A 25,978-nucleotide genomic window follows, 5' to 3' on the forward strand; every position below is an offset into this window, starting at 1 on the left:
TTACCCTTAAATGTTAATTTCATGTTTACACTTATAGCGGGGTGCATGCAAAATGTAACCTGACCTTGAATAACCTTGTGCAACCTAAACCTGAAATACCAGTGTATCGTTTTCCTGTTTATTGAAGAGCAAAAAAGCTTTGAGTTTAACTGCTGCAAGCCTTAAGGTTAGAAAGTCGTTTAAAGCCACTCCTGAGAATTAGTCTGGCGCTACCTTCTTAAAAAAAATTTGAAAACAGTCTTAATTCTTATAATTCTAGGGCCTCAAGCGTTAGGGTTAGAAAATGTAAGCTAAGTTGCTTAGTTTCTCTTCGTGGTTAAAAGTTTATGAAAATCTGTTACGGCGTTGAATACAGAGTAAAAAGATTACAACTTTTATGCCCTGGGACTTAGTTGTGGAAAATCTTTGGTTTTTTTTCATTCATGGTCAAAGATTTTGAAATATCAGTGAAACATTACCCTGTTGAATTAATAAAGTAAAAGAAACTTACAACTATAATACCATAAGACCTAGGGCCATATAGTCTTTTCGGGTTTTTTATTGTTAGAATTTCTACTAGCACTGAAAATTCAGCACAGTATCAAGCCGTCTTTGACCAACACAAATGCCCGCATTCTTCTTCTACTCCAGTCTGTCCACATCCTCAGTCTTTACTCTTTAATACGAAGTTCCTATTTCCTCAAAATCTTTTGACCTATTTTCGAATGCTCGTTTTCCAGCTAATGGAATCCTTTCAGCTTCGTTTTCTTTCCGTCGCTAATGAACGTGAAAATAAATGAGTGGGATAGGATAATTTTGCTCGTAAGATCATTTCGCTCTCAGGAAAAATGCTGACGGTCGGTTACAGTACTAGTAGATAGGACATACAACACATTGGAAAATTCTTTTTTCAAAATGGCAGAAGATCTCTAAAACTTTCTTTTCCTTATGGAACAGGATAATTTTGTTCTCTCGTAACGACATTCTACTTTTCATCCTTTTCCAGATGGATTACGAAACAGTCCTAGTGTTGCTGCCTTGATTTAAAAGGGAATACAATCGTGTAGCCATAGTGTCGCAAGACAGAGGGTTTTTAGATTTCATTATAGGGTACTTGTTCATTATTCAAACCAAACCCAATTTGATTCAATTTACAGGTACATGGGTTGAAATAACTGAGACTCATTGGGAGATAGATAGGATATTCGATATTTTGGGCTATATATTTGCACATTAGAAGGGGGTGGGGGCTAAGTGTAGCGGGGTGCATGCAAATGTAACCTAACCTAACAAAAATACCAACTCTATGTATTAAATATTTAATTAAAATATATCTAATGTATAGTTTTTCCGCTGAGCCTAAGCCAATTGTCTGCAGATTCAGAAACCTAAACCTGTTTTTTTCAGATCTTGCAGATCAAAATTCCTGGAGGTTTTCTGAATAATGGACAAGCACCCATTGTAGTTGGCAATTCAATAATATTCATAGTCATTCTTGAAAAGTAAATTAATTGTTATCGTGCTGAATTCAAAATTAAAACGAGGACGCAGCCCTTGAATTGGGAAATCAGGGCCATTTACTTTTGAAAAGATTGTTGAACATAAAGATTGAATAAATAGAAGGCTATACTAGTCCGTAATGATATATAATAAATTTAAAAAAAAAATTATATTGTGAAAACTGGCTCCTGGCGACTCCTTAAACTGTCTCCTCCAGAAGAAAATTAGTACTGACTCGAACTCTTTGGAACTGGTATTTGGGTCATATGTGATTTATTTAGAAGGTGCCATTGATTTTATCATCTTTAGGTTCCTATGTTCTTTAGCTTACGGTTTGTTATAATGCTATTGCTTCTAGTGAAAGAACGCATGCCCTGGATAAATGTCAATTAAGTAGTTAATCTCAAAATTACTGGTTAAATAATGACCTGAGCTAGTTTTTCAAGACAAACTACTGTCAGTAGCTACAACAAAAAGGTTAAAAGGAATTCCTGCTAAGAAGAATCGTTTTTAATGGAAACTTATATAGATACTTAGGCCCAGTAACAGAGGAAGTGGATGAGTACTTCTAGTGGAAGTATCCCTAACTCGAGATCTTAAATATTTAACGGGAAGGCTTGGTGAAGTCAAATTTTGTGACCATAAATTCATTTATCGTTAGTCCACTCTTTATATGATTTTTAATAAGATCCTAAACCGTTTTAGTAAACGGCCCTCTGCACAACTTGTCTTTCTGCCACATTGTATCGTCGGTCCTTGTAGAGAGCACTAAAATAAATATGAAGTTAGTATTGCTTGCAAAACGCTCAAACGTAACGTATAATATTTCACGACCTGGTTTAAAGGAAAATTCCTGGAACCCTTGGCCCCGTCAAAAGATGGCCTACTCTGTGATCGACATCCTTGTCTACTTCCAGAAACTATAAGTTTTCTCTGTCTCTATTCTTTTCTTCTCTAAGAACTAATCAACAAGCTTGACTCTCTACCAGATATTGGTAACTATTATCAATGTATAAACTTGAAATAACTTGAACCAGAACGCTGATTGCGTGCATTGCTTGCAAGTATGTTCAAATGAAACATTTATCATCTTCTTACATTCCTATGTGGGAAGGTATTTAAGATTATTTACATGAAAATCGATGTCTCTGACGAAGAAAAGCAATAAATGTAATAGGGTCCGAACATTGATATTTTAGTTTTTTAGAGCATAATAATAGGTTAAAAGAAAAGATTGCCTAAAGATGACCAGGGGTGGCTGTAGTCTTCCTTGCCTTCGGGTGGAAATCTTCATTTTGATTTGATGACCCATTCACATTGCTCCTTTAAAGTAATGATCTCATGTCCGTGAATGTGATCTTCAAGTTGGTGTTATATGTGTCAGGGGTGGCCACATCGTGTCTCAGCAACCAAATATAGCTCCTGACATATGGCATTTAGCATGTGGAACCATGTTGGATCAGTGACATCTTTAAAACACCTCAAGATAAATGGCTAAAAACGAAAATCAGGTTTCGGAATGACATGGTCGTCACCATTTCACAGGGAGTCATTTAGTGCTCCTTTAAATGCTCCTTTTTGTTCATATTGAGCTTATTCCACAGTGTTATTTCTATTGTTCAATTGTAGGTTGTATGTAAATGCGTACATATAAAGAGAATTCTTCGTTTTTAAGCCTTCCCATTGGTGTGATTCTGACAAGAGATTATAGTAATAAAGAAGAGAATTGCTTACCAATTCCAGTTACATATTAAGAAATAATAACTCATTTAGGCTGATAATAATGATGACCACCTAGGGCTTTCCTTCTGAAATAGATAATTTATACAATTTAAAGCTAGGTTCTAGACGTTTACCTCCCCCGCCTGGCGTTTACACCCCGGAAAATACCCCCCTCCGTATGGTGTTTACACCCCGGAAAATACCTCCCGTAGAAAATGCCCCCCACAGAAATTTCCCCCGGTAAATACCTCCCCCCCCCCGGTAGATACCTCCTTGGAAAATAGGGCTTTTCAAATTTGAGAATTTTATCTGGGTTTTTTTCCGTAGGGGAAGGAATTTTGGTACCTGTCTGTGATACGCCACTCACTTAAGTTTACGCTGTGTAAAACTCGAGAACAAACCGGTTTTTTCGTTAGTTTCTTTCAGCTTAGTGTGAGACAAGACAAAGACAAGTGACAGAATAGATGGGAAATATATAAAATATATTAGCCCATTGGAGGGGAGAGGGGGGGGGTAAAGTAAAGCGGGTCTGCATTCAAAATGTGTTTAGTAAGTTATTCTGCATATTATGAACTAAAAATTGTTTTCTGACTTCAAACCGTCCAAAAACTTAAGCCTTCTCTTCTTATGTGCATCTAATCTGTCACTTAAATCCCATCTAATCTGTCACTTGCCTTTTTTGTCTTTTCTCATGCTAAGCTGAAAGAAACTAACGAATAAACACGTTTGTTCTCGAGTTTTACACAGCGTAAACTTGAGTGAGTGGTGTACGAAAATTGCTTCCGTTTATGGAAAAAAAACTCATATAGAACTCTCAGATCTCGAAAGCCTTATTTTCCACGGGGGGGGGTCTATTACGCGGAGGCTGGGTATTTTTTTAATGGAGGGGGGTATTTTCTGGGGGGACGCCATCCACCGTAAAGCTATTACACATGCTTATTAACCATTATTTTAGTTAAAATTACTCGAATATTTCGTTTTGAATATTTATTTTGCTCTTTATTGTTTATATTTATTTTGCTCTCTATTCTTTCGATGATTATTGTTTTTTTATTTGTCTTTTTTTTATTCTTTTTTTTTTTTGTTTATTAGTAACAATGATTGTTGTATCTTGGTGGTATTTGGTATTTCGTAATGATTTTTTACATTTTCTATTAATCTGCAATGTCATCTCTAATGTTTATTTGTGGGCTGTAACTAAATAACCGTGGTTTCTTTTGAAGAGGCAAAGATTCAGATTTCCTTAGCTTCCTACGTTCTTTGGGTTGCGGTTTATTAGGTTATATCAGAAATAATCCTATTGTTTACATTAAAAGTTTATTTTCAGGAGCTGACTCTTCAAAGTATGGAGCGCAGAGGCTCTGGGGAGCTGTTGGTTGGGGAGTTCTTATAACACTTACTGGTTTTATAATTGAAGTGGCGTCAAGTGGCCTCACCTACACAAACTACACTCCATGCTTCATTATTCTTATTGTTCTCATGGGCCTCGACCTCGTAGTGGCTTCAAGAATCAAGGTTTTCTTTCTAAATTCTTTACGCTGGGAACAAAATCGAACTGCCTCTTGGGTGGTTGAGGATTAAAACATAGTAGGGGCTTCATTAGGGTTTTTAAGTTCCTATTATGCTAAAGAATAAAATCGAACTGCTTCTTGGGGGGCTGGGGATTAAAAATATCGTATGGGCTTCAAGGATTAGGGTTTTTAAATTCCTATTACACTGAAGAATAAAATAGAACTTTTTCTTGGGGCCTGAGGAACAATATTATTTGATTTTGTTTGGGCTTTTTCTGGACTAGTAACGGGGCTTTGACATTGCAGTGGCTTTGATAAACAAGGATTTGCGAATTTCTATTACGGTGAGGAATAAAATGAAACCTTTTCATGGGGACCGAGGAATTAAAAAAAAAATCGTTTTACTTGGGCCTCTTTTATATAATGGCTTTGGCATTGCAGTGGCTTCCAGGATTAAGTTTTTTTAGTCCTTATTATAGTGTGGAATAAAATTGAACTGTTTTTAGGGGCTAAAGAATTAAGATATGTAATTTTGGATGGGATTTTATGCACTTTTAATTGAAAGTTCCTTAATTTCCATTGATCTTTAACTGTAAAATCAGTCGAAAATTCTGTTATTAACATTTCCATTCTTTTCGAAGTTTGGGTACTTTAGATATTGATATTTGAAACTAAATATGGGGATACTAACCCCACTAATACTTTCTACTTCTATTGCAAAGATTGCTCTTCAAAACAAAATTTATTTTAAAGTAGAAATAAACAAAAAGAAAACTATTTTCTGTGAAAACTAAAGAGCTACATTAAAACCCAAAAAGAATTATAAACTTATTCACAAAAGAAATCAAACTTAAAAACGATTAGAAACTAACATGAATCAAGAAATCCAACCTAAGTTGAAAATAAATTGTAGTTCAGCTTTAAATTATATAGTAAACTTAAATCAAGTTGATTGACTAACACTACTCATAAATTTGTAGAAAGGAGACAGTGAGGCAAGTCGTTACATCTTCTTTATTAATAAAGAGAATTAAAGAATAAATTAAATTTTAATAAATTATAACTTAAAACGGTCATAAATTAATGAAAACAAGAGTGGAACCGTAAATTATTTGATAGAAAAAAGTTTTTAAGCAAAATTTGTATTTGCCAACACGGAAAATCTAAATAAAAAATCTCAGTGGAAAAACTAGGTCGGAAAGAAGGTAGGGATGTTTTTACTAGTTCATTTATATCTTAGAAAAAATCGAGAATTTTATTTTTTCACTAGAAATACCTTCAAATGCTGCTATGCAGTTTTCAGTAGTGGCTAATACAAAAAATGAGGGTGGAAAATCGGCATAAATAAGTTAGAAAAATATGAGAACAAATAGCTTAAGAAGATTTATTTTCAATAGAAAGTGTACTTGCTGTAAAAAATCAACAGATTGTCAAGGTTTGAACTTTTACGGGTGAAAAACATTGTTGAATTTAGCTAATTAGTTTAGCTCATTTGTTCTCACGGTTCAACGTGGCAAAACTGTTGAAATTGTGGCATTGCCCTAAAAACTTCAATAATTTGAAGTAGCCAAAAGAAAAATAACCCAATCTGGGTCCACATGGCAAAAACAGTTTTGTAGATTCATGTCCTTGATACTCTAAGAAGAAATTTCTAGAAGTAATCTAACGTCTGTGGGTAAATTGAAATCTATAAATTCCCAAATAATTAAAAACAAGTATGAAAATCAATAGAGTCTTAATTCACATAAAAAATCCATTTAATGTTTTTATGCTTGAATTTTAAGGCGGTTATATTTTATTTTCAGATTCTGTATTTCAGTTATGACCTTTGGGCTTTAAATGCGCTCAATTGTCTATGTATTGACTACCATTTCAAATTGTGGGGCTGTTGCTTGACTCCATGTAAAAGGGGAACCGACGCTCTGTTGGTCTTAAACCAACACTAAGCTGGGTCTTGACCCCCTCCCCCCTTCCCTCCCAAAAAACAACATATTTAGCAATGTCGAAACGAAAGAGACGCCATTTATTATGGTAAATAAAAACAAAGATACAGGGAAATCTCAAGATGAGAAAAACAAAAGGGACTATGGGGAGTAGAAGGAAAAGACGAACTAAAATGACGCGGATATTTCGCCTGTATTAAACAAAGATAAAATCTAAATTAGCCTAAAGCTAAATAAAATCTAAAACAAGAAAAAAAGACACAATTGTTGCTACTGCGATTGAGCAACCTAAAATTGTCAGTCGCTTCAATGTTCTCATTGAAGCAATTTTATTTAGCTTCTGTTCTGCTCAATTGCAGTAGCAACAATTGTATGTATAAATATTGATTTTGTTTTATTTCTTGGTTTTAAGTTTAGTTTATTTTAGATTTTATCTTTGTTTCTTAGCGTTGAAAGATGCATTGACTCACTGGCCGTCGTCCTGTTTGTTTTCTTCATCTTCAGATTTTCTTTTCTCTTTGTTTTTGTCATGGTTAGCCATTTCAGCCTTAGATCTTTCATTATGGTTTGTTCTTGTAGTTTTATTTGTATTTGGATTTCTTTTTTTCTTTTTATGAATGTCATAATAAAAAAAAGGACAATCTCTACCACGATTTAGTCTGACTTATTATACAAGTCAGTTTTTCTCTTTAAATTACTAACAATACTTAAGTATTTAATACTTAAAGTTTACTTAGATACTTAAATAGAATGCTTATTACTAGATAATACTTAAAAACTTAAAGTTTTAACAATAGTCTTAACTTGTCTTCGAAAAAGCTTGATTTGCCTACGAAAGAAACATAAATTTAATTAGCGAAACAATTTTTTTTTCACTTTAAAAAGAGTGACTTAAAGACCTAAAATGAACTAAAATTATTCTATTTTATAAAGAGTGGTAGTTACGGTGGTGAAAGACCCCCTCCTTCTCTGTACGTAAAAGGTAATTGTTTATTTTAGGATTTTATCTTTCTCTTTTGGGAAAGAAAAGCTTGTTTTTTTCTTCTTTTTTAATTGAATTTGATTCAAAACAACATACAATGCCTAAAATAAAAGCTGACGCCTTTTAGTTTAATTACTTTAATTTTAGATAAATCAATCTTTTACTGTAAAAAGTCGATTGCAATCTATTGTTTGGACAAAGCTGTTAATGGATAGTTCAATATTTGTAATTCTAAAGTTTACAAACAATATTAGCCGATACTTTCATATCTTTATCTGAAATTTGTTTGACAAATATAGCTCAAAGTAAACAAAATAAAAAAAAAGGTCAAGCGGTTTGTAATCTTCACCGGTGGATGGCTTCAAATGGGATTGAATACTGTATGTTATTCGGTAGTGCAAATAGCTAACATTTATAATGCTAAAACTAAGGTCAATGTAAACAAAATAGAAAAATAGGGCAAATGAAAACAAAGAAAGGGAATAAAAAATGAAAAGAGAAAAAACAAATAGGTGAAAATATGGCAAATATAGGGCAAAATAGGGCAAAGATTTAAAATACATAAAACTGGCGGATTTGTCATGAAAGGGAATGATTTATTGATCCGTGTTGCTGTTGTTGCTGATAGAGCTACTAGGTTTATATAACCTGCCACTTTCACCAGACACAAGTTCTTTTTTTTATACAAGCTATATGTCACCATTATCCTTCCAGGTCATTTGATTTTTTTTTTTTTTTTTTAGAATCTGTCCTTTATTTAATCAAATACTATTTAAACGGTATTCAATTTGTCTCTGCTATTTCTTATAATTTTTCGTACCTTTTTGGATTTTTTGATAAGCATGGTTACTAACTAACATACATAGTCCTAAAGGATTTTTTGCGCGGTGAGTCTTGACTGTAAAACTTGGCTTAAATCTTTTGCGAATATAATATAATAGATATAATATAATAATGATAGATATCTTAAGAATGTATAATTGATTGTATTGAAGTGTGTCAGTGAATTTATAGAAGTTATTTGTCGGAAAGATTTTGATTTTAATGTTTTAATCAGTTTCTGTATAGCTACAAGCAATTGTTGGTTTTCCTCTCCTACTTACCTTTGGCTTATCTTTTGTCTCCCCTGCTAGGACCATACAAGGACTCTTTCTAGTCTAGGACTTGGCCTTGAGTGATCTCTATGTATTGGCAACTAAAAGTTAACCCCATATTCTGGGAAATTACGGAGCTAAGAAATTGCACACATACTAATTATATTTATTACAGTTATTGTAATATACTACAATTCATTTCAGTTATTACAGTTATCGTAATATGCTACAATTGTTACATATTTTCTAACTATGTTTACTAATAATTTCAATGTATAGTACTTCTCTTTAATTTGAATATAAATTATCATTTCAGAACCTGTTTCAATGGAAACACTTCTTTAAGAATAATTCTAAGTTTCGGTAATTGTACCCACCGAGGCTGGCTAAGTTGGCCCATGTTGATGTACTTCGTTACTACACTTGATGAAACTCTTTCCGTAGCAATCAGTCAATTAAATATTTTATGTTTCCTCTTAATTACAGGCTGTTATCCCCCCTGCTACGAATGCTGCTTTCTCTGAAGCTTTTTCATTGCTTGCCAACCCGAGTATTATTGTTTTCTTTCTAAGCATTATGCTTGTTGGGATGTGCACAGGCTTCCTCTGGCAATTTTTGTTCTGGTAAGATTTTTTTTTTCAAATTGCTGGCCTGCAATTAGGTGAGGATAAGAGAGCAAAAAGAGACCAAAAAGAGGTCGCTCTCCTGAAGGAAAATTGTTAATAAAACAATTCTTACCTTATGTTATGTTAAGCTGTTGTCCACATATTTTCTGTGGGCTTCAACTTTCATTCAGTTTTTTAAATTTTTTCTTATAAATATTTTACTTTCCTTTGTTTCTGAGATCAGGAATTTCGGAATATTTTACTAATGGTTCAAAATATAGGCAGAACACGTGGTGTAAAATATAATGTAGCATTTACTGTTCTATTTTGATTTTATTTCAATTCTGTTTTCGTATTTCTGGGAGTTGAATTATCGTAGTTATGTAAAATAAAGGTTAAATTTGGGCTGTGGTGATATGTCAATCCCGAAGACAAACATTTTAGGAATTTAAAAGTTTTTTAACAAAACAGACATCTCAAAATTTTTATTCAATATCATAAGGGTCAGAGGAGAACCGGATAGCTGAAATCACGAGGGAGGCTGATTGCCCTCCAATAGCTCCTGGACTTGAAAAACGATTATAGAACTTAAAATTCTAACTGAATGAGCCCCTCTTAAGGATCTAAGATAGCCTCTTTCATTTGAATCGGTTAGGAAAAAGTTTTTAGAACTTCTTTTAACTGCATTTTGAAGAGATGTTTTTCCCCTCCGGTATTTAGGTCCCCCTTGACCCAAGTTTCTATATAACTTGTAGGCCAGCCGAAAAAAAATTCGGCCCTTTTCATTAGCCCCCTTTGCTAGGGTCCACTTGGTCCAAGGACTTACGGCTAGGGGTTTCAAATTGATCAGGTAAAAAAGTTTTTGTGGCACATTTCCAGGCCCCTAATCCCTCCCCTTTCCAATAGAATAATGATTTTCTTTTAAACCAAAAAAATGATCCTTAAAAGTATCACGCCACTGGACTCCCAAGGTCAAACATACCCCTCCCCTTTCTACTGTAAGATCTAGCTGTTTAGCATCGACAGCTCACGTAATCTGCGGCCCCAGGTGGTCGGGGGTTATTTCATCCTTTGATGCCTATTTATCAATATTTCCAATTGTTCTGAACAAAATCGGTACCTTGAAAGGCTGATCAGATGTCCTCATGGGATACAGAAGGATCGGATATCAAAAAAGGTTCTAAAACGGGGCTATGTGTTTTCCATTCACTTTTGACTTTCAAAAAAGACGCTAGAACTAACAATTTTAGATTGAACGAGCATCCTCAAAAGTATATACGACCATGAGGGGAGGGGAGCCCCCCCTCTGATATACGAAATAAATTCTGCTCTTTTTTGCGTCTAATGTTGCTCTTTACTTCCATGTGATAGTACTTGTTACTTTCAATTTAATAGCAGAAAAGGTAATCATGTTTGGTTTTGGTCGTCTTTTCAACTAGGAGCTTATAGGATCGTTCGCTAGGCTAAACTACCTAATTTTGCACTGGGTATTCTCTGGAACGACATACGTAGCTGAATAAATCAAAAGACCCTAGGCATATCCACCATTTCCCATGAATTACTTGGGATATTAAGTTGAAACTTCCAAGGAGTGTTTGATGTCAATTGGACCTCACTTTTGAATTGAAGGAGGGAGTAGAGTTAAACAAAAAGACTTTATATGTATCAAGTCGTCGAAATCATAAGGGCCGAATAACTTACTTGTAAAACTCTAACCAAATAACGAAAAGAAAAATTAAAAGAAATAAAATATAAAAATAAATCTTATTAGATAAATAAAAAAAACAAGTTCTTTCGAGTGAAAGTAAAGAGCGGAATTAACATTTAAAATGGACAGAAATTCATACGTATATGAGGGAGGCCATCCCCTTTTCAATAGCTCGGCTGTTAGGTTAAAAATATTTTTTGACTTCAAAAAGCTGTTCCAATTCAACGGCCCTTGTGTTTCAGCTGTTGTCTATCTGGACAAAATTTTAATATTTTGTTAAGACTTTCGATGAAAAGTGTTTTTGTTTATTGAGTCCTTATTAATTACTTTACTTTTCTCGTTGACGGAATGAGATATTATTGTTCATTTGGACGATAATTCCGCATGACTTGAACTTCTACGCAACTGAAGCATACGCAACCTCTTCAATAGGATACTCTGATGCTTAGATAGACTGTATACATATGTTTAAACACATTGAAATATTTTATATAAATAGAAAAGAGAAATGTCACCATTTAAAATCGCTGAAAACAAAACTTCTGGTAGAATTTGCCACTTCCTCCCTCCGCCAAGAAATTTCCTGGTGTGCTGAGGATACCCCGTCTTGTCTTTTCATATTTTTGCTGGTAAACCTGCGAATGTAATATTATATGCCACGTAGAAAGAGATTATTGTAATAGTGGGAGTACTTTACCCCCCTCCACCCATTACCATTAATAAAGGTGTAGACCATAGATATTTCTGCAAATAGACGGAATAGATATCAGTTTCAAATCCCCCTCCCACCTTCCCGAGAACGCTTTCTACATTTTTCCGAAAGCTCAATGAGAATTAGGATGCTTTGTCATTCAAATGCACTCTTTGAGGTATCTACCCTCCCCATCTGCCTACAAAATTATCCACAACCTGTCCTTCTCTTCTTCATAATAGCTGATGTATAAACACATCAATGTATTTAATTTTATGAAATATGATACAAATTGATTTATTTGAATGAAGCTTTAAAATAAATATCAGTTGTATTTTTTCCTGCATAAAGAGGGGAGGTTGCCATCCTTATTCAGGCATAGTCCAAATGAAGCGAGAGAGGAGATTAATTCCTGCCCTTCCCCATACTTTTTTCTTTATTTCACCACCTCCTTTATATTAGCTCTACGCTTTTTCACGTTATCCTTTATTTGTCTTGGTTTCCTTTTGGCTGCCCAGTTTTACATTTTGGGGAGAAATTTTCAGGTGGCTTTCTGGTAAGAGAATTTTCTGTGTGTTGGGGGCGGGATACCGTAGATCGGTTGGCCTATTTTATTTTATTTACATGCGGTGCATAATTTGTTAAGAATAGGATTGATAGCCGATTAAAGTTTGTCTTTCGCCGTTGGCTAAAGGGAAAATAGACGTGGCGCTGTTATCGTGAATATTCAAAATGTGAAGGTGCGAATTTTCAAAAACAGAGGAAATAACTATATTTACTCTAAAAAAGTTGAAAAAAAAGCAAATAAAAGTGGAAGTCTATAGAAAATCTGTTGACTACAATGTTCGTGCATATTATGAAGTAAAAGAGTGGGACCGCTAGAAATTTACTTTGGTGTTTTTCTGACGAAATAATCCTGTTGCTTGCTACTGCCGCTGCAATTCTCCTAGGTCTTGTGTTTAATCTAGTCCCTTGGTGATTTTGTAAAACTTTATTACCCTTATTAGGGTAATAAAGTCAATTTACGCCTCATTTCATGCATGCGAAATATCCGCGTTGTTAGTTTTTATCTTTTCTTTCTCTGGGCCGTAGTCCTGTTTGTTTCTTCACTGTTGAGATTTATCTCTTTGTTGTTTATTGCCATGGCTGGCCAGTCCGGCTTTACATCTTTCGTTAGATCTAAATAGTTTTTGGATCTTTCATTTCAAGGAGAGCACAAATTTCCTTGCGTTTTGCCTACAATGCCTTGCATAACCCTCGTACTACTTCTCTTTTTCCTAGTGATCATTTACCCCCCCCCCCTCCACGTTTTTTTTCAAGGAAAATCCCCCTTCTTGTCCCAATAACAGTTTCTAGTGAAAGATATAGAAGAATGTTCATCCCTCACATAGTTGCAATTTTAAATCAATACCTCCCCCCCCTTCTATTTCACTTTCTACCTTGTCTTCGGCACAATCCTTTAATTAATTGTAAATATTTTATTTTAACAGCTAATTTGACTTGATTTTAAGTGTGTGTTTTTTTACAGTGTTTCACTTAGAATGCAAATCCGGCAATGTTTTTCTTTTACCCTGTGATTTTGTTTTATCCCCCACCCTTTCTGTTTTTGTTTTTTCCATTAATCGCATAAAGTTCATCTCATTTCTTGTACTTGGACCTTTTTTTCTTTTTCATTTGCGTTAAATTTTTTCTTGGCCATTTTTACGCTTGATTGGTGTTTCTTTTACTTTTGTTCTGCTGTATTGTTTCTTTCTTTTGCTTTTTCTTCTTGGACTTGTGAAGTGAAATCGGCTCTATTATAGCTTGTGATAGCCTTTTTGAAAATAAATATTATTATCTTATCTCATTACATATATATTGGTTTCTGGATGCGAAGCCGAAACATTTATTTTTTTCAAACAGTTCGTGGTAACGAACTGTAGTAAGGAGCGACCCGGCTCAATAGGAAACGAAACTCCAAAAAATGGAATTTGATGCTAAAATATACATCAAAAGAATTGAATTTTCATGCTGATTTTAAGTATATAAGTTTCATCAAATTTTGTCTCTGTCATCAAAAGTTACGAGCCTGAGAAAATTTGCCTTATTTAAGAAAATAGGGGGAAACCCCCTAGAAATCATAGAATCTTAACGAAAATCACACCATCGCATTCGGCGTATCAGAGAACCATATAGCAAAAATTTCAAGCTCCTATCTACAAAAATGCGGAATTTCGTATTTTTTTCGTATTTTTTTTCATGGGTGCGTGTTTATTTGTTGTTTTTTGTGTTTTTTTCCCCAGGGGTCATCGTATCGACCAAGTGGTCCTAGAATGTCGCAAGAGGGCTCATTCTAACGAAAATGAAAATTTCTAGTGCCCTTTTAAAGTTATAAAAAAATTGGAGGGCACCTAGGCCCCCTCCCACGCTAATTTCTTCTGCAAAGTCAACGGATCAAAATTTTGAGATAGCCATTTTGTTCCGCATAGTCAAAAACCATAATAACTATGTCTTTGGGAATGACTTACTCCTCCACAGTCCCTGGGGGAGTCTTTCCTTGGAGAAATATGTCATGGGGGAACAAAAATTCAATGAAAAGGGCACAGGATTTTCTAAAATTACTATAAAAAATAAACATGGAAAAGTTTTTTCAATTGAAAGTACGGAGTAGCATTGAAACTTAAAACGAACAGAGATTATTACGCATATGAGGGGTTCTAAAAATACTTTAGCATAAAGAGCGAGGTATTTAGGAGGAGATTAATACCTCGCTCTTTATGCTATAGTATTTTTAGTAATTTCAACTCTTTTTTCTACGGCCTTTCTGATTCAGGGGTCATTCTTAAAGAATTGGGACAAAACTTACGATTTAGTATAAAGAGCGTGGTATTAACGAGGGTACAAACCCCCTCATATGCATGAATATAAAAGTTTGTTACGTAAGTTAATTCTTAAGTTACGTATATTTTTTACTAATAAAAACATTTGTTAAAAATTAAAATTTATAGTTGCCTTTTTATGTAACCGAAAAATTGCAGGCCAACTAGGCCTTCTTCCCCACCCCTTATTTCTCAAAATCTTGTGATCAAAACTAAGAGAAAGCCATTTAGCCAAAAAAAGAATTAATATGCAAATTTCATTTTAATAATTTATGTGTGGAGAGCCAAAATCAAACATGCATTAATTCAAAAACGTTCAGAAATTACATAAAAAAAAACTAGTTTTTTAACTGAATGTAAGGAGTGACATTAAAACTTAAAACGAACAGAAATTACTCCGTATATAAAATGGGTTGTCCCCTCCGCAATCCCTCGCTCTTTACGCTAAAGTTTGACTCTTTGCCACAATTCTGCTTTTTAAAACAATTAAAAGCTTTAGCGTAAAGAGCAAGGGATTGCGGAGGGGACAACCCATTTCATATACGGAGTAATTTCTGTTCGTTTTAAGTTTTAATGTCGCTCCTCACTTTCAGTTAATAAACTAGTTTTTTTTATGTAATCTTTTATCCTGATTTTTATCTCTTTATCTCTTTTTTATCTTTTTTTATCTTTATCTTTTTTTTATCTCTTTTATCTCTTTTTTTTATTAAACTTGCATCCTGAATTCTTGTGTATGGCAGTGTGTTGTGGTGATTTTGCCTAAATTTTAAGCTGGGCTTTCAAAAGTGAGTCTTAGTTTTTCTTTCTTTTTTTCCCTTTAAATGTAAAATATTTCGTCATTTTACATTGTTTTCTTCTTGGTTTTAGCCGTTTATTTGTTTTATTTGTAGAGAAAAGGTCTCTGGACATCAAGCCGAAATATTCATGCTTTATTTTATTCACCATCTGATTTCAAAGTTTTATTTCGTTCTTTTGTTACGTAACATTTTCCAATCTCATTTAAACATGGAAATTTAGTCAAAGATGCTAGTAAAAACATTTGTTAAGTAACTCGTGATATTATAGGTATATTGAAGATTTGATGAAAGTGCAAGGTTGTGGCTCAATCTCATCCATTAAATTACTCCAAGGACTTGTTGGAGGTTTCCAGTGTCTTCTGGGAGAGTTGCCATTCTTTTTTCTTAGTGGTAAGCATACACATTTTTTCATTATTATTGTTGCGTCATTTGTTTCATTTACTTTTTCTTTATTTAATTTTTTATTCTTTTTCTTTCTGGAAATCATGCATATTTTTATATTCTTTTATTTTTTCTCTAATTTTTACTTTTTTATTGCACTATTTATTTTTTTCTGTATTTCATTTTGGTGTTTTTCTATCTGGTAAGCAGGCTCATTTTTATGTTGTTGATTTTAATTATTTTTTTTTCTGTCTTTCATTTTTCCTACTTTTTTTTATCTGGTAAGCATGACCAAGTCTTCTATTCTTTTTTTATATTCATTTTTAGTATAGCCTATAATTTATTGCATTTGTTTATTCTGTTTCTTATTTTTTCTATTTTTTCTGGTAGCCATTCCAGAATGATTTACCAGACTTTGGTAAATCATTTTACCAAATAATTTCAGTTTTATTTTAATCTTGCTGTCTCAAAAAAAAATTCAGGATTAACCGTCCGGCTGTTTTATGTGTGTAAAGATAATATTTTTAAAAGACGCAGAGATATTTGTCTCTCCAGAAATGATATATTGTGTGATTACCTTACATCAGAGAAATGAGCCAATGGAATTAATGTACAGTTTTAAGATATAATTACAGGACAGTTATCTAGTCCTTTTCACTTGTAAATCTTTTTCATATGTAAAGCAGACGTTAGTTTCTGCAGGGTCAAGGTTAAAGATATCGTTTGGGTAAGCCCCAGTGTCACGCCGTGAGTGGTAGTAGTAGTAGTACAGATGCCAAAAATCATGCTTGAACAATTATTGTGATCAGTATTTTTAATTGGTTGTGGTTGAGCGCCAGAGAGGTTCATCGGCTAGTTGAAAAAAATATATTCAAAATATGTATAAATATTAGTAAAACAGTGACTACAAATAAAGACTTTTGAATGCAAAATAATTGTAAAAGTTTGAATATTTTGAAATTACACTCGATCATTTTGGTTCTTTACCAAACTGAATTCTGTTTCAACGTTGGTTTTCTTTCGTTTTTCTTTTTGTATTTTACGTAGCGATGTTTTTCTTTATATATTTTTTGGTTTGGGGTTGTATTTTTTTTTTCTTTCTTTCATAAAGACTTCTGGACATAAAGACAAAATATTCGAATTTTGATAATTATTTTTGTATTAAAAAGTTTTTTTTTGTTTTTGTTTTTTTGATGGAAAGGCAGTTGGGTCTATAAAGCTAATTAAGTTCATCAAACTAAGAAGCCATTAATTTCTTAAAGGTATAAAGGGTCTAAAAAGCTATTAAGTTCATCGAACTCAACACAGTAACCATTATCGATAATTTAGTTTTTTTGTGCTACACTCTTTAGTTGTAAGTTGCGATTTCTAAAGAGTTTGCAAAAAATTTGAAAGGCGCAAGTTTTTACATCTTGGTAAGTGGGCTTGATTTGTAGACCAGAGAGAGGGGGTGCCGATGGTTTTTGGGTAATTTCTGCGAGTAAATATTCTTTTATTTATTTCTTTTTCAGATATAGTTACAGGCATTTTGCATCACAGTAATGTGGCTGCACGAGATAAAAATAGGCCTTTAAAAGGCCTATATTTTTTCTGCCGTTTTTTATTCGGCCTTTTAAAGTTACTGTCTTTTTCAAGGCTCCCAGGGACCTTCTTTTTTAAACCTGAATTGTCACACATTTGTTTAAAAGAAATTCAATTTTCCTCCTCCTCCCCCCTCTCAAAAAAAGTGTACTTCCGAACCTGCCTAGTGAAAGTGATTGTGTCCTGCTTTTTTGTCGTTTTTAAGGGGCCCATATATTTTAGAATAAAGTGTTAAGAAACAGACTTTTCAAAGTGATAGATTCAGCACAAGAGCTAAAAATCTTAGCCCGTAGCTGAGTTCCTGAGTGATATTACATAATACATCAGGACATTTAATTTCACATAATCGTACTGATGTTCAATTTTTGTACTTTTGCATATTTTATTTTAGGTTAGATTGTCAAAAAATTGGGGCATGTTCATAATATGTTACTTGTGCTATTGGTGACCGGACTGTGTCTTGCTCTTTATTCTGTGATCGGTAACCCTTGGAATTTACGGTGTGGAAACAGGAGCTACACAGGGTTGTGTCCAATCTCCTTTTATATGGATTATTCTGATGGGCATTGTCCTAATATTTTTTTTAATTTTTATAATTTTATATGATTTATTTCAGGGTGGATTGTCAAAAAGTTTGGACATGTTCATTGCATGTAACTTGTGTTATTGGCGATGGCACTGCCTCTTGTTCTTTATTCTGTGATTAGTAACCCTTGGTATTTAGGGTGTGGAATCAGGAGCTTCACAGGGTTGTGTCCAATCTCCTTTTATATGGATTATTCTGATGGACATTGTCCTAACAATTTTTTGAATTTTTGTGCTTTTATATAATTTATTTCAGGGTGGATTGTCAAAAAATTGGGACATGTTCATTGCATGTCACTTGTGTTATTGGCGATGGCACTGCGTCTTGTTCTTTATTCTGTGATCAGCAACCCTTGGTATTTCTTACCCGTTGAGCTTCTTCAGGTATTGTTTTGATAATCACGGGTTTCTAATTTTTTAGACTCAGGTGCTTTGTTTCATAAGGACTCTGTTATGCTTGTGAACAAACAAAAGAACCCATTTTCTATTTAATTCACTGGACCATACGAGCGTATTTTGTTATCCTATAACCCTCTTAGGGCCCTTCCATGAACACATGAAAAAATCGGTGTATTTGAATGTAAACACCTTTTTTAAGTTTAAAACCCTTCCTATTTATTAAGGAAAAGCTCCTTATAAACCTCCATATCCTCTATCTTTTCGTGTTCTTTTCCCTTTCAGTTTCTGCTTTATTTAGATTCAAGGTTTTGTTTCATTAAGACTATGATTGTGAAGGAACATAGAATATATTCTCCATTTGTCCTATCGAATCATATTAGTTGTTGTTGTAGTCTAAACCTATACGAAAGTCTCTTCATGAACGCGGGAAACAATCGGTGTGTAAGAATCTAAACACATTTTTTAAGGTTTACTGGTTTTTCCAAAGAGTATGTGTAACTTCTGAGAGTGGAAATTGGTGCTAATGCCAACAAAAAAACTATCAATTCCGTATAGAGTTTGACCACACTTGGAATTTTTTCTGCGCAGTAATGAGAATAATTAATTTGACTTGTGTAATTGGTAAAATTACGGTATTAATAAGTGTATTATCGCATTTCTTGCCAGAAAAACGATTAACAAGCTTGAAAAAATGCCGGTTGCCATTTTCTACTTTTATAAGTTACCCATACCCTTTGGCCGTTCTGTTTCTATTTACGTCCCTTTTCCTCCATTTTCCTGTTCCTTATTTCCCTTTCCCTCCATTTTCCCTTATCTTTTTCCCTCTTAGTTTCTAGTCGATGGCTATTTTTTCTCCTCCGAAATCTTGGTCTGGTTCGTACAAAAGTAGCAAAATACATGTAACACATGTCCACAGGAATATTTTTGTGAAGTATTCCTATCTTTCATCACAAAATAATTTTTTCACTTGTATCCCCCCTCCTACGTACTTTGAAAGCTAATTTGATATATCTCGCATTGCGATAGCTATGGCGATTGTATATGTTAATAAGCTTATTTTCTCTATTGAATTGTATAAAAATCTTTTTTTACAGTTGGTTCCAGGTCTAGCCATATCTTGACTGTATTATTAGCTACTTCATCTGTCAATTCATTACCTCTTATTACAGTTTCCTAGGTCCAAATCCATTCAGTATTTATTGGATGCCAGTTTGTTTAATGTTTTATGCCATTCTAACTCATATTTTCCTATTTTGAATAGTGACGAGAGCCTTGAGGTGTACCAGGTTATCTGTGAACCTGATTGTTTCCCGTGTTCATGAAGAGACCCTCGAATAGGATTAGGATAACTACATACACTAATATGATTTGATAAGCCAAATGGAGAATAGATTCTTTGTTCCTTCACAATCATAGTCTTGTAACCTTTTCCTTCTTAGTTTCGAATCTATGGCTATTTTGTAAAACTGTTTACGGTCCTTAAAACATTTTCGAATTACCTGTATTGTCAGTTTCGTAGCCCCGTTGAAGCATATTGTCACGCCAGAAATGGCAGCTGCCTTACTCACGAGAAACTGTCATATCGGTCGTTGGCAAAGGAAGATTAATATTCGGATTGATGGTAATCAGGTTTATTATCAACTTGATGCTACATTTAATGTTACAAATTTAAGTTATATAATTCATTTATAAATTAACAAATTTATTTTTAGATTTACAAAACGAAATATAAGTTATAAAATAATATTATAAATTTATATATTTTCATTAAATGATAGTCTTTGTTTTAAGATCCGTATTTGGATGGCTCAGCCATTGAACTGAGAGGTGAAATGGCGTGACCATAGTTAAAAGGACTCAGTTTTTCAGGAAAGGACCCGTGGGTTAATAAAACCTCAACTAATTATCAAATAAAAAAATTGTGAGTCTATGCCGGTACTCATCCATTTTTTTTACGTTTTTGCGAGTCGGACAAAAGTCTAGGGAGATCAAACCCCCTAGCCCCCCCACCCCCGGATACGGCCTTGAGTCTATGCATTAAACAGCAAGCGCACAACGAAATATATAGTTTGTGTGTTGATACGTTGCGTCTGGAAAAAATTTCACTCTTTCCACTCGCTTATAACTTCATTGAAAAGAGCCAATACATTCTCTGTACTCTTGTTACTGGTTGACATTTTCGTCACAGTCCACTGGACTCCCATTGTAAATTACTAAAACATTCGCAACTTTTGTTGTTGTAGGCAGTTAAAAAATAACCAAATTCGGTTGTTCTACTGGTCCTGGTTTGTCAAAGTTTTTTTCTTGGCTTCTATCTGATCTGTAACCAAACTTGTAGAATTCCAGCATTAGGCCCATCGCGGTATTGAATTGCATTGTTTTAGTACGCCCCCTTATAAGATTAGACAATTTCGGCTGGTTCACATTCATTACTTTACTGTTTAGTTCCGTTATTAATCAGAATTAAATAAAAAAAAGCAAGTTTTTTTAAATGAAAGTAAGGAGCAACATTAAAACTTAAAACGAACAGAAATTACTCTGTACATGAAAGGGGCTTTTCCTCCTCAACGCCTCACTCTTTACGCTAAAGTTTGACTCTTTCTCTTAACTCTATTTTTAAAACAGTAAGAAACTTATATATAGAAATATTTAATATATACAGGGGGTTAGGGGTTAGGTTAGGTATTCACTATAATGCATTCTGTATGGCCTGCTTTTCATAGTTCTTTGTTGTAGTTTTCAGTTTACAACAATTTCAAAGTGACTTTACACCGACTTGATGGAATTTTTAGAATTCTATGTAACTATTATTTCATCTCCCATTTAATCTCATCTGTAAGTTTTTCACTCCCCTTTACCCATGTTAGGTGTTTCTTACCCAAGTTAGGTGTTCAGTGCCTTGGAAACAAGAAAAAAATGATTTTGTTTGTCAGTCAATCGACCGACAGTTAAATGTTTGAAAACTAATGTTAAATGTTATTCAATTAAATTTGGTCAATTAATGTTTGTCAATTAAGTGTTAGAAAACGATTTAGAAAACTAAATGCTTGTCGGTCAATCGACCAGTTTGAAACAGGTTTGAAAAGAAAGGTAAAGTAGAATTTAGTGCATAGTTAAATTTCTTTTGAGTAAAGCACTCGTAGTTTTCTGAAATTAGACTGAATGGTAGATTTTCTGACATTTGCTTTGTAATGTCAAGTGCCGATAAGAAGCGTTATGTTTCTGTAACCAGATCCAACCGTATAACCGTCTAGTAGTAGTAGTAGTAGTAGTAGTAGAACAATTTTATTAGAAAAAAACATTTCTTAATCAATAGCACAACATAAGCGAAGCTTGCGAGGCTGTGCTAAATTCAAAGAAAAAAAAGAGACAATATGGAGAATAAGAAGTTATGGAGAATGAGACCATATACCAAGATCAACAAAAAACAAAAAAACATAAACAATACACTCCCTTGCGTGACCCCAAGACAACAGCAAAAAAAAACAAAAAAAAATACATAAATATTACAAATGAATAAGCTATGTAAAATTTATATTAGTTAATCAGTTTCAAAAGCATACCTACCCAGCAACTCCACACGTAAATTAGACTTAAACTGGTCAAGGCTACCTATTTCCTTGATATCTATACTCAGTTTATTCCAAAGTTTTGAAGCTCTGTAAATAAGTGAAAAAGAAGACCTACTTGAAACTAATCGAGGAACCTCAGTATTACCTCGTATCCGAGTATTGTGGTGGTGAACATCAGACCTCTCACAAAATATTCCTGTAAAACAATCGGGAAGGCTACCTCTGTAATACCTATATATAAAAATCAACGTATAAAAATCACGTAATCCAGCTGCAGGCATTATATTTAAATCACTATACATAGACCTCAAAGACTCCTGATTCCCAACACCACAAAAAACTCGGACAGCATTATTCTGGATCACACGGATTGGATGAACTATCGAAGGGAAAGTACCAAGCCAAATCGACGAGCAATACAAAATGTACGGGTGAATCAGGGAAAAATATAACAATCGTAGAACATTTGGGGGGAAAATATGTTTTAATTTGCGCATCATACCTAAGTTACGTGACAATATTTTCGAAACTGACTTCACATGATCTTTAAATGATAGGGTTCGTTTAATAATTCCCCGCTCCGAAATTATTTCCGTAAACCAAGGGTAAAAATTCGGAGATCGAGAGAAAATAACAAAATTTGACTTATCTATATTCAGGTCAAGGTGGTTTATTTTAAGCCATGTACATATTCTGCTCATTGCTGCATTTATCGTTGACATGAGCAGTTCTTCTGTAGGGGCAACACACACAAAGGTTGTATCATCAGCAAATAAGGGCATAGTAAGCTGGGTCTTACTCGTACCATTGTCAACAAAGTCGTCAATTCTGGGTAGAGCTTTCACAACATGCGGTAGATCATTAATAAAAATTAAAAACAGAGTTGGACCCAGTACGGATCCTTGGGGAACCCCCCAATTAACAACATTTTTACTAGACAAAAATCCTTGTAAATTGACATACTGCTGTCTATTTTGAAGATAACTCCACAGCAAACTCAATGTAGCACCCCTTAATCCATAAAATTCACATTTTTTTTAACAATATTCGATGGTCAACAGTGTCAAACGCCTTAATTAAGTCCAAAAAAACACCAGCTACCCTAAGCTTTTTATCAAGAGCATCATTAATTATAGTAGTAATAAATGAAATCGCCATTTCTGTTGTTCTGCCCTTCCTGAAACCAAATTGATTGGTATGTAGAAGTTTATGACGCTCCAAATGCTCATAAATTCTAATATTAATACATTTTTCTAAAACCCGTGAAACAACAGGTAATAATGAAATTGGTCTATAATTCCCCAGATCATTCTTATTACCACCCTTAAACACAGGAGTTATTCTTGCAATTTTAAGACAATTGGGGAACTTCCCTTGCTTAAAGCAAGCATTAATAAGGGACGTTAATATATGTGAAATGCTTGGAAACACGGCTTTTAAAACAAGAAGGTTAATGGAATCACTCCCAGCCGAAGAACTTTTCATCTCAAAGATAATTTTACGAACTTCATCATGAGTGACAGGTCTCAGATACATTGATACATCGACAGAAGTACCCATAAAAGTCTCAAGCGGAGGATCATTATCAGAAGCTACTGTAGCACGAGAAAATCGAGCCCCAACAGTTGCAAAATGTTCCGAAAGGGCATTACAGATTACAGCAGGCTCATTCGATTTTAACCCATCACTTGCAGTAGCTTCGTCAGGCAGAACCGGATCTGTTGAAGATATAACACTTTTAATAATTTTCCAAGTTTTAGCTGGGTTACCACTAGCATCTTTAAATTTACACTCAAAATATTTTTTCTTCGCGTTTCTCAAAAGTTTATTAAGAGCATTTCTATAATTTTTATAAATTCTTGTGCAAACTGGATCATTTTCATTCCTTATTGAATCCCTATATAACTGGTCTTTCTTATTTATGCACCGCAGAAGACTAGGTGACACCCACGGCTTTTTGGGCATCTTTTTCCTTGACCTTGTCCGATTCACTACACAAGTTTTACTCAAAATAGAGATCAATGTATCATAAAATCTTTGAAAACTTATATTTATATCATCTAGATTTTCAACTTTATTATTCCAATCAACATTAGAAATCTCTTGTTTAAACTTTTCTAAGTTACCCTGGTTGAGCACAGGTAACATACTCATTTTCAGTCTAGGACCTTGCAGCCTCGGAAAACAAACTTTAAAACTTGCCGAAATCCCAAAATGGTCAGAAACATCAGTAACAATAACCCCTGGATCTGAAAATTTAGAATTAGAAAGAATATTATCAAGTAGCTTTGCCGTTAAAGTGGTAACACGCGTACAAATATTGATAGTGGGAAATAAACTATATGACATGCAAAGCTGTAGGAAATCTATAGGAGTATTCGAATTCATATCATTAAGGTCAATATTAAAGTACCCAAGCATGAAGAATGGGTGCGAACCAGTAGGTAGTTTATCCAACTGTTCCTCCAAAATATCAAAAAAGGCCGGTATAGACCCAGATGGTGGTCTATATAGTACAACAACATAAACATCTTTTGGCTTAAGCCTGAGCTGAAGGATAAGTGGCTCAAATAACATCTCGTGAAACAGCACTAGATCACTTCTTACCAAAACCTCGATATCGCTCCGTATATAAGCTCCAATACCTCCATGTTGACGAAATTGACGATTCCTATGATAAAATGTATACCCTGGAATATCCAAGAGAGCAGAGTTATGCTCATTTAGCCATGTTTCTGTGAGACCAATAACCTGAAAAATGGAAAGTTCACATATCTCGCTTATAAAATTAAAAGATGAGTTCAAACCCTGGCAGTTAAGATGGAAAACTCTGAGATCTTCAGAATCACCACCACCATTCACGGACCTCAAACCATCCTTAAATAAGTACTTTGAATTACAAGAAACATATTGACCAGCAATCCCAATACCATAATTCCGGTGGAGCTGCTCCGTAAACATACTACCAAAATCCACAAATGAAGCTTCCAAAATTTTAAGACGGCTGTTGCCCGGGGTGCCACAATCATCATCAACCATATTTATACAGTTTTACAACAAAGTAATTTGGCCTCATCTCCACAACAAAACAAAAAAGAAAAGAAAAAGAACTAAACAAGAACAAAATAGAATGTAAGAAACAACAAAAGAATGACGTTTTCCATCTTAGAAAAAAACAAACACAAAAAGAAACAGGCCGTATTTCGTTAACCCGTAACGAATCCATGTACAAGTTACCAAATACAACGGCTACTAATTCCTACAATCACACAACCATAATTATTGCGACAAAATAGTAAGTTTTATTTTTTTTATTAAATTTTGTTATTATTTTTTTTTTAATTATTCTTTTCAATAACAAATAAACACTCACTAATTCTAACAACTGCAAAAAAGAAAAATTAAGAATCCAACAAACTCTTAGCATTGTACCAAGGCACTTTAATAACACGGTTGTCCCTTTTAACAGAGATGCTGGGTGGTAGGGTAGGAGGTACCCAGCATTCCATACCTTTATCCGCCAAACGCTTACGTAACCCAAGTAATTCTTTCCGCTAAACCCGCACACGCGGTGAGACATCATCACTAATAAAAACAGACTTATAAACACCGAACTCTTTCCCTTTTAATTTTTTCGCATTACTTAGAATCAAAAAACGTGCCTGGACACTGTCCACCCTAATTTTAACAAAATTCTTGGAACAGTGAACCACAGTGAATGGTGGCAACTTGTCAGGTGGGAGTGACAAACCAGCTACAATCACCTCAGAAACCCGAGATGCAGCCTCATTCAAGGGTACATCATTAAGGCCCCAAAACAACAAATTATGCAACTTGTCCCAATTTTCATCAACAAGAGACTGGGACACAACCACATTCATTTCCTCATTGCATTTCTTAATCAGCTGTGACTGGGCTTTTACAATACTTTGTAGAGTTAGAAATTCCGACTTCACTGTTGCAATTTCATTGTCCGTTGCATTACTTTTATTTTCAAGCACCATAACACGACTTTTAACTGTACCCAAATCGTTCTGAATTTCAAATACACTCTGCTTTAGGGTTTCCAT

At 34.1% G+C, this 25,978-nt stretch overlaps 1 protein-coding gene across 3 annotated transcripts in view; it reads left to right on the forward strand.

Annotated features, from left to right (window-relative positions):
- Positions 1–25,978, forward strand: part of LOC136040774 (major facilitator superfamily domain-containing protein 6-like) — a 95,081-nt gene that overhangs the window by 43,651 nt on the left and 25,452 nt on the right. For all 3 annotated transcript variants that reach the window (XM_065725099.1, XM_065725098.1, XM_065725100.1), the window contains exons 5-8: positions 4,529–4,716; positions 9,218–9,354; positions 15,659–15,780; positions 18,194–18,321. In XM_065725099.1, coding sequence (XP_065581171.1) covers positions 4,529–4,716; positions 9,218–9,354; positions 15,659–15,780; positions 18,194–18,321 — 575 coding nt within the window. The remainder of the gene's footprint in view (positions 1–4,528; positions 4,717–9,217; positions 9,355–15,658; positions 15,781–18,193; positions 18,322–25,978) is intronic.

This window comes from Artemia franciscana, chromosome 21, assembly GCF_032884065.1.
Source record: "Artemia franciscana chromosome 21, ASM3288406v1, whole genome shotgun sequence".
Classification (NCBI taxonomy): Eukaryota; Metazoa; Arthropoda; class Branchiopoda; order Anostraca; family Artemiidae; genus Artemia; species Artemia franciscana.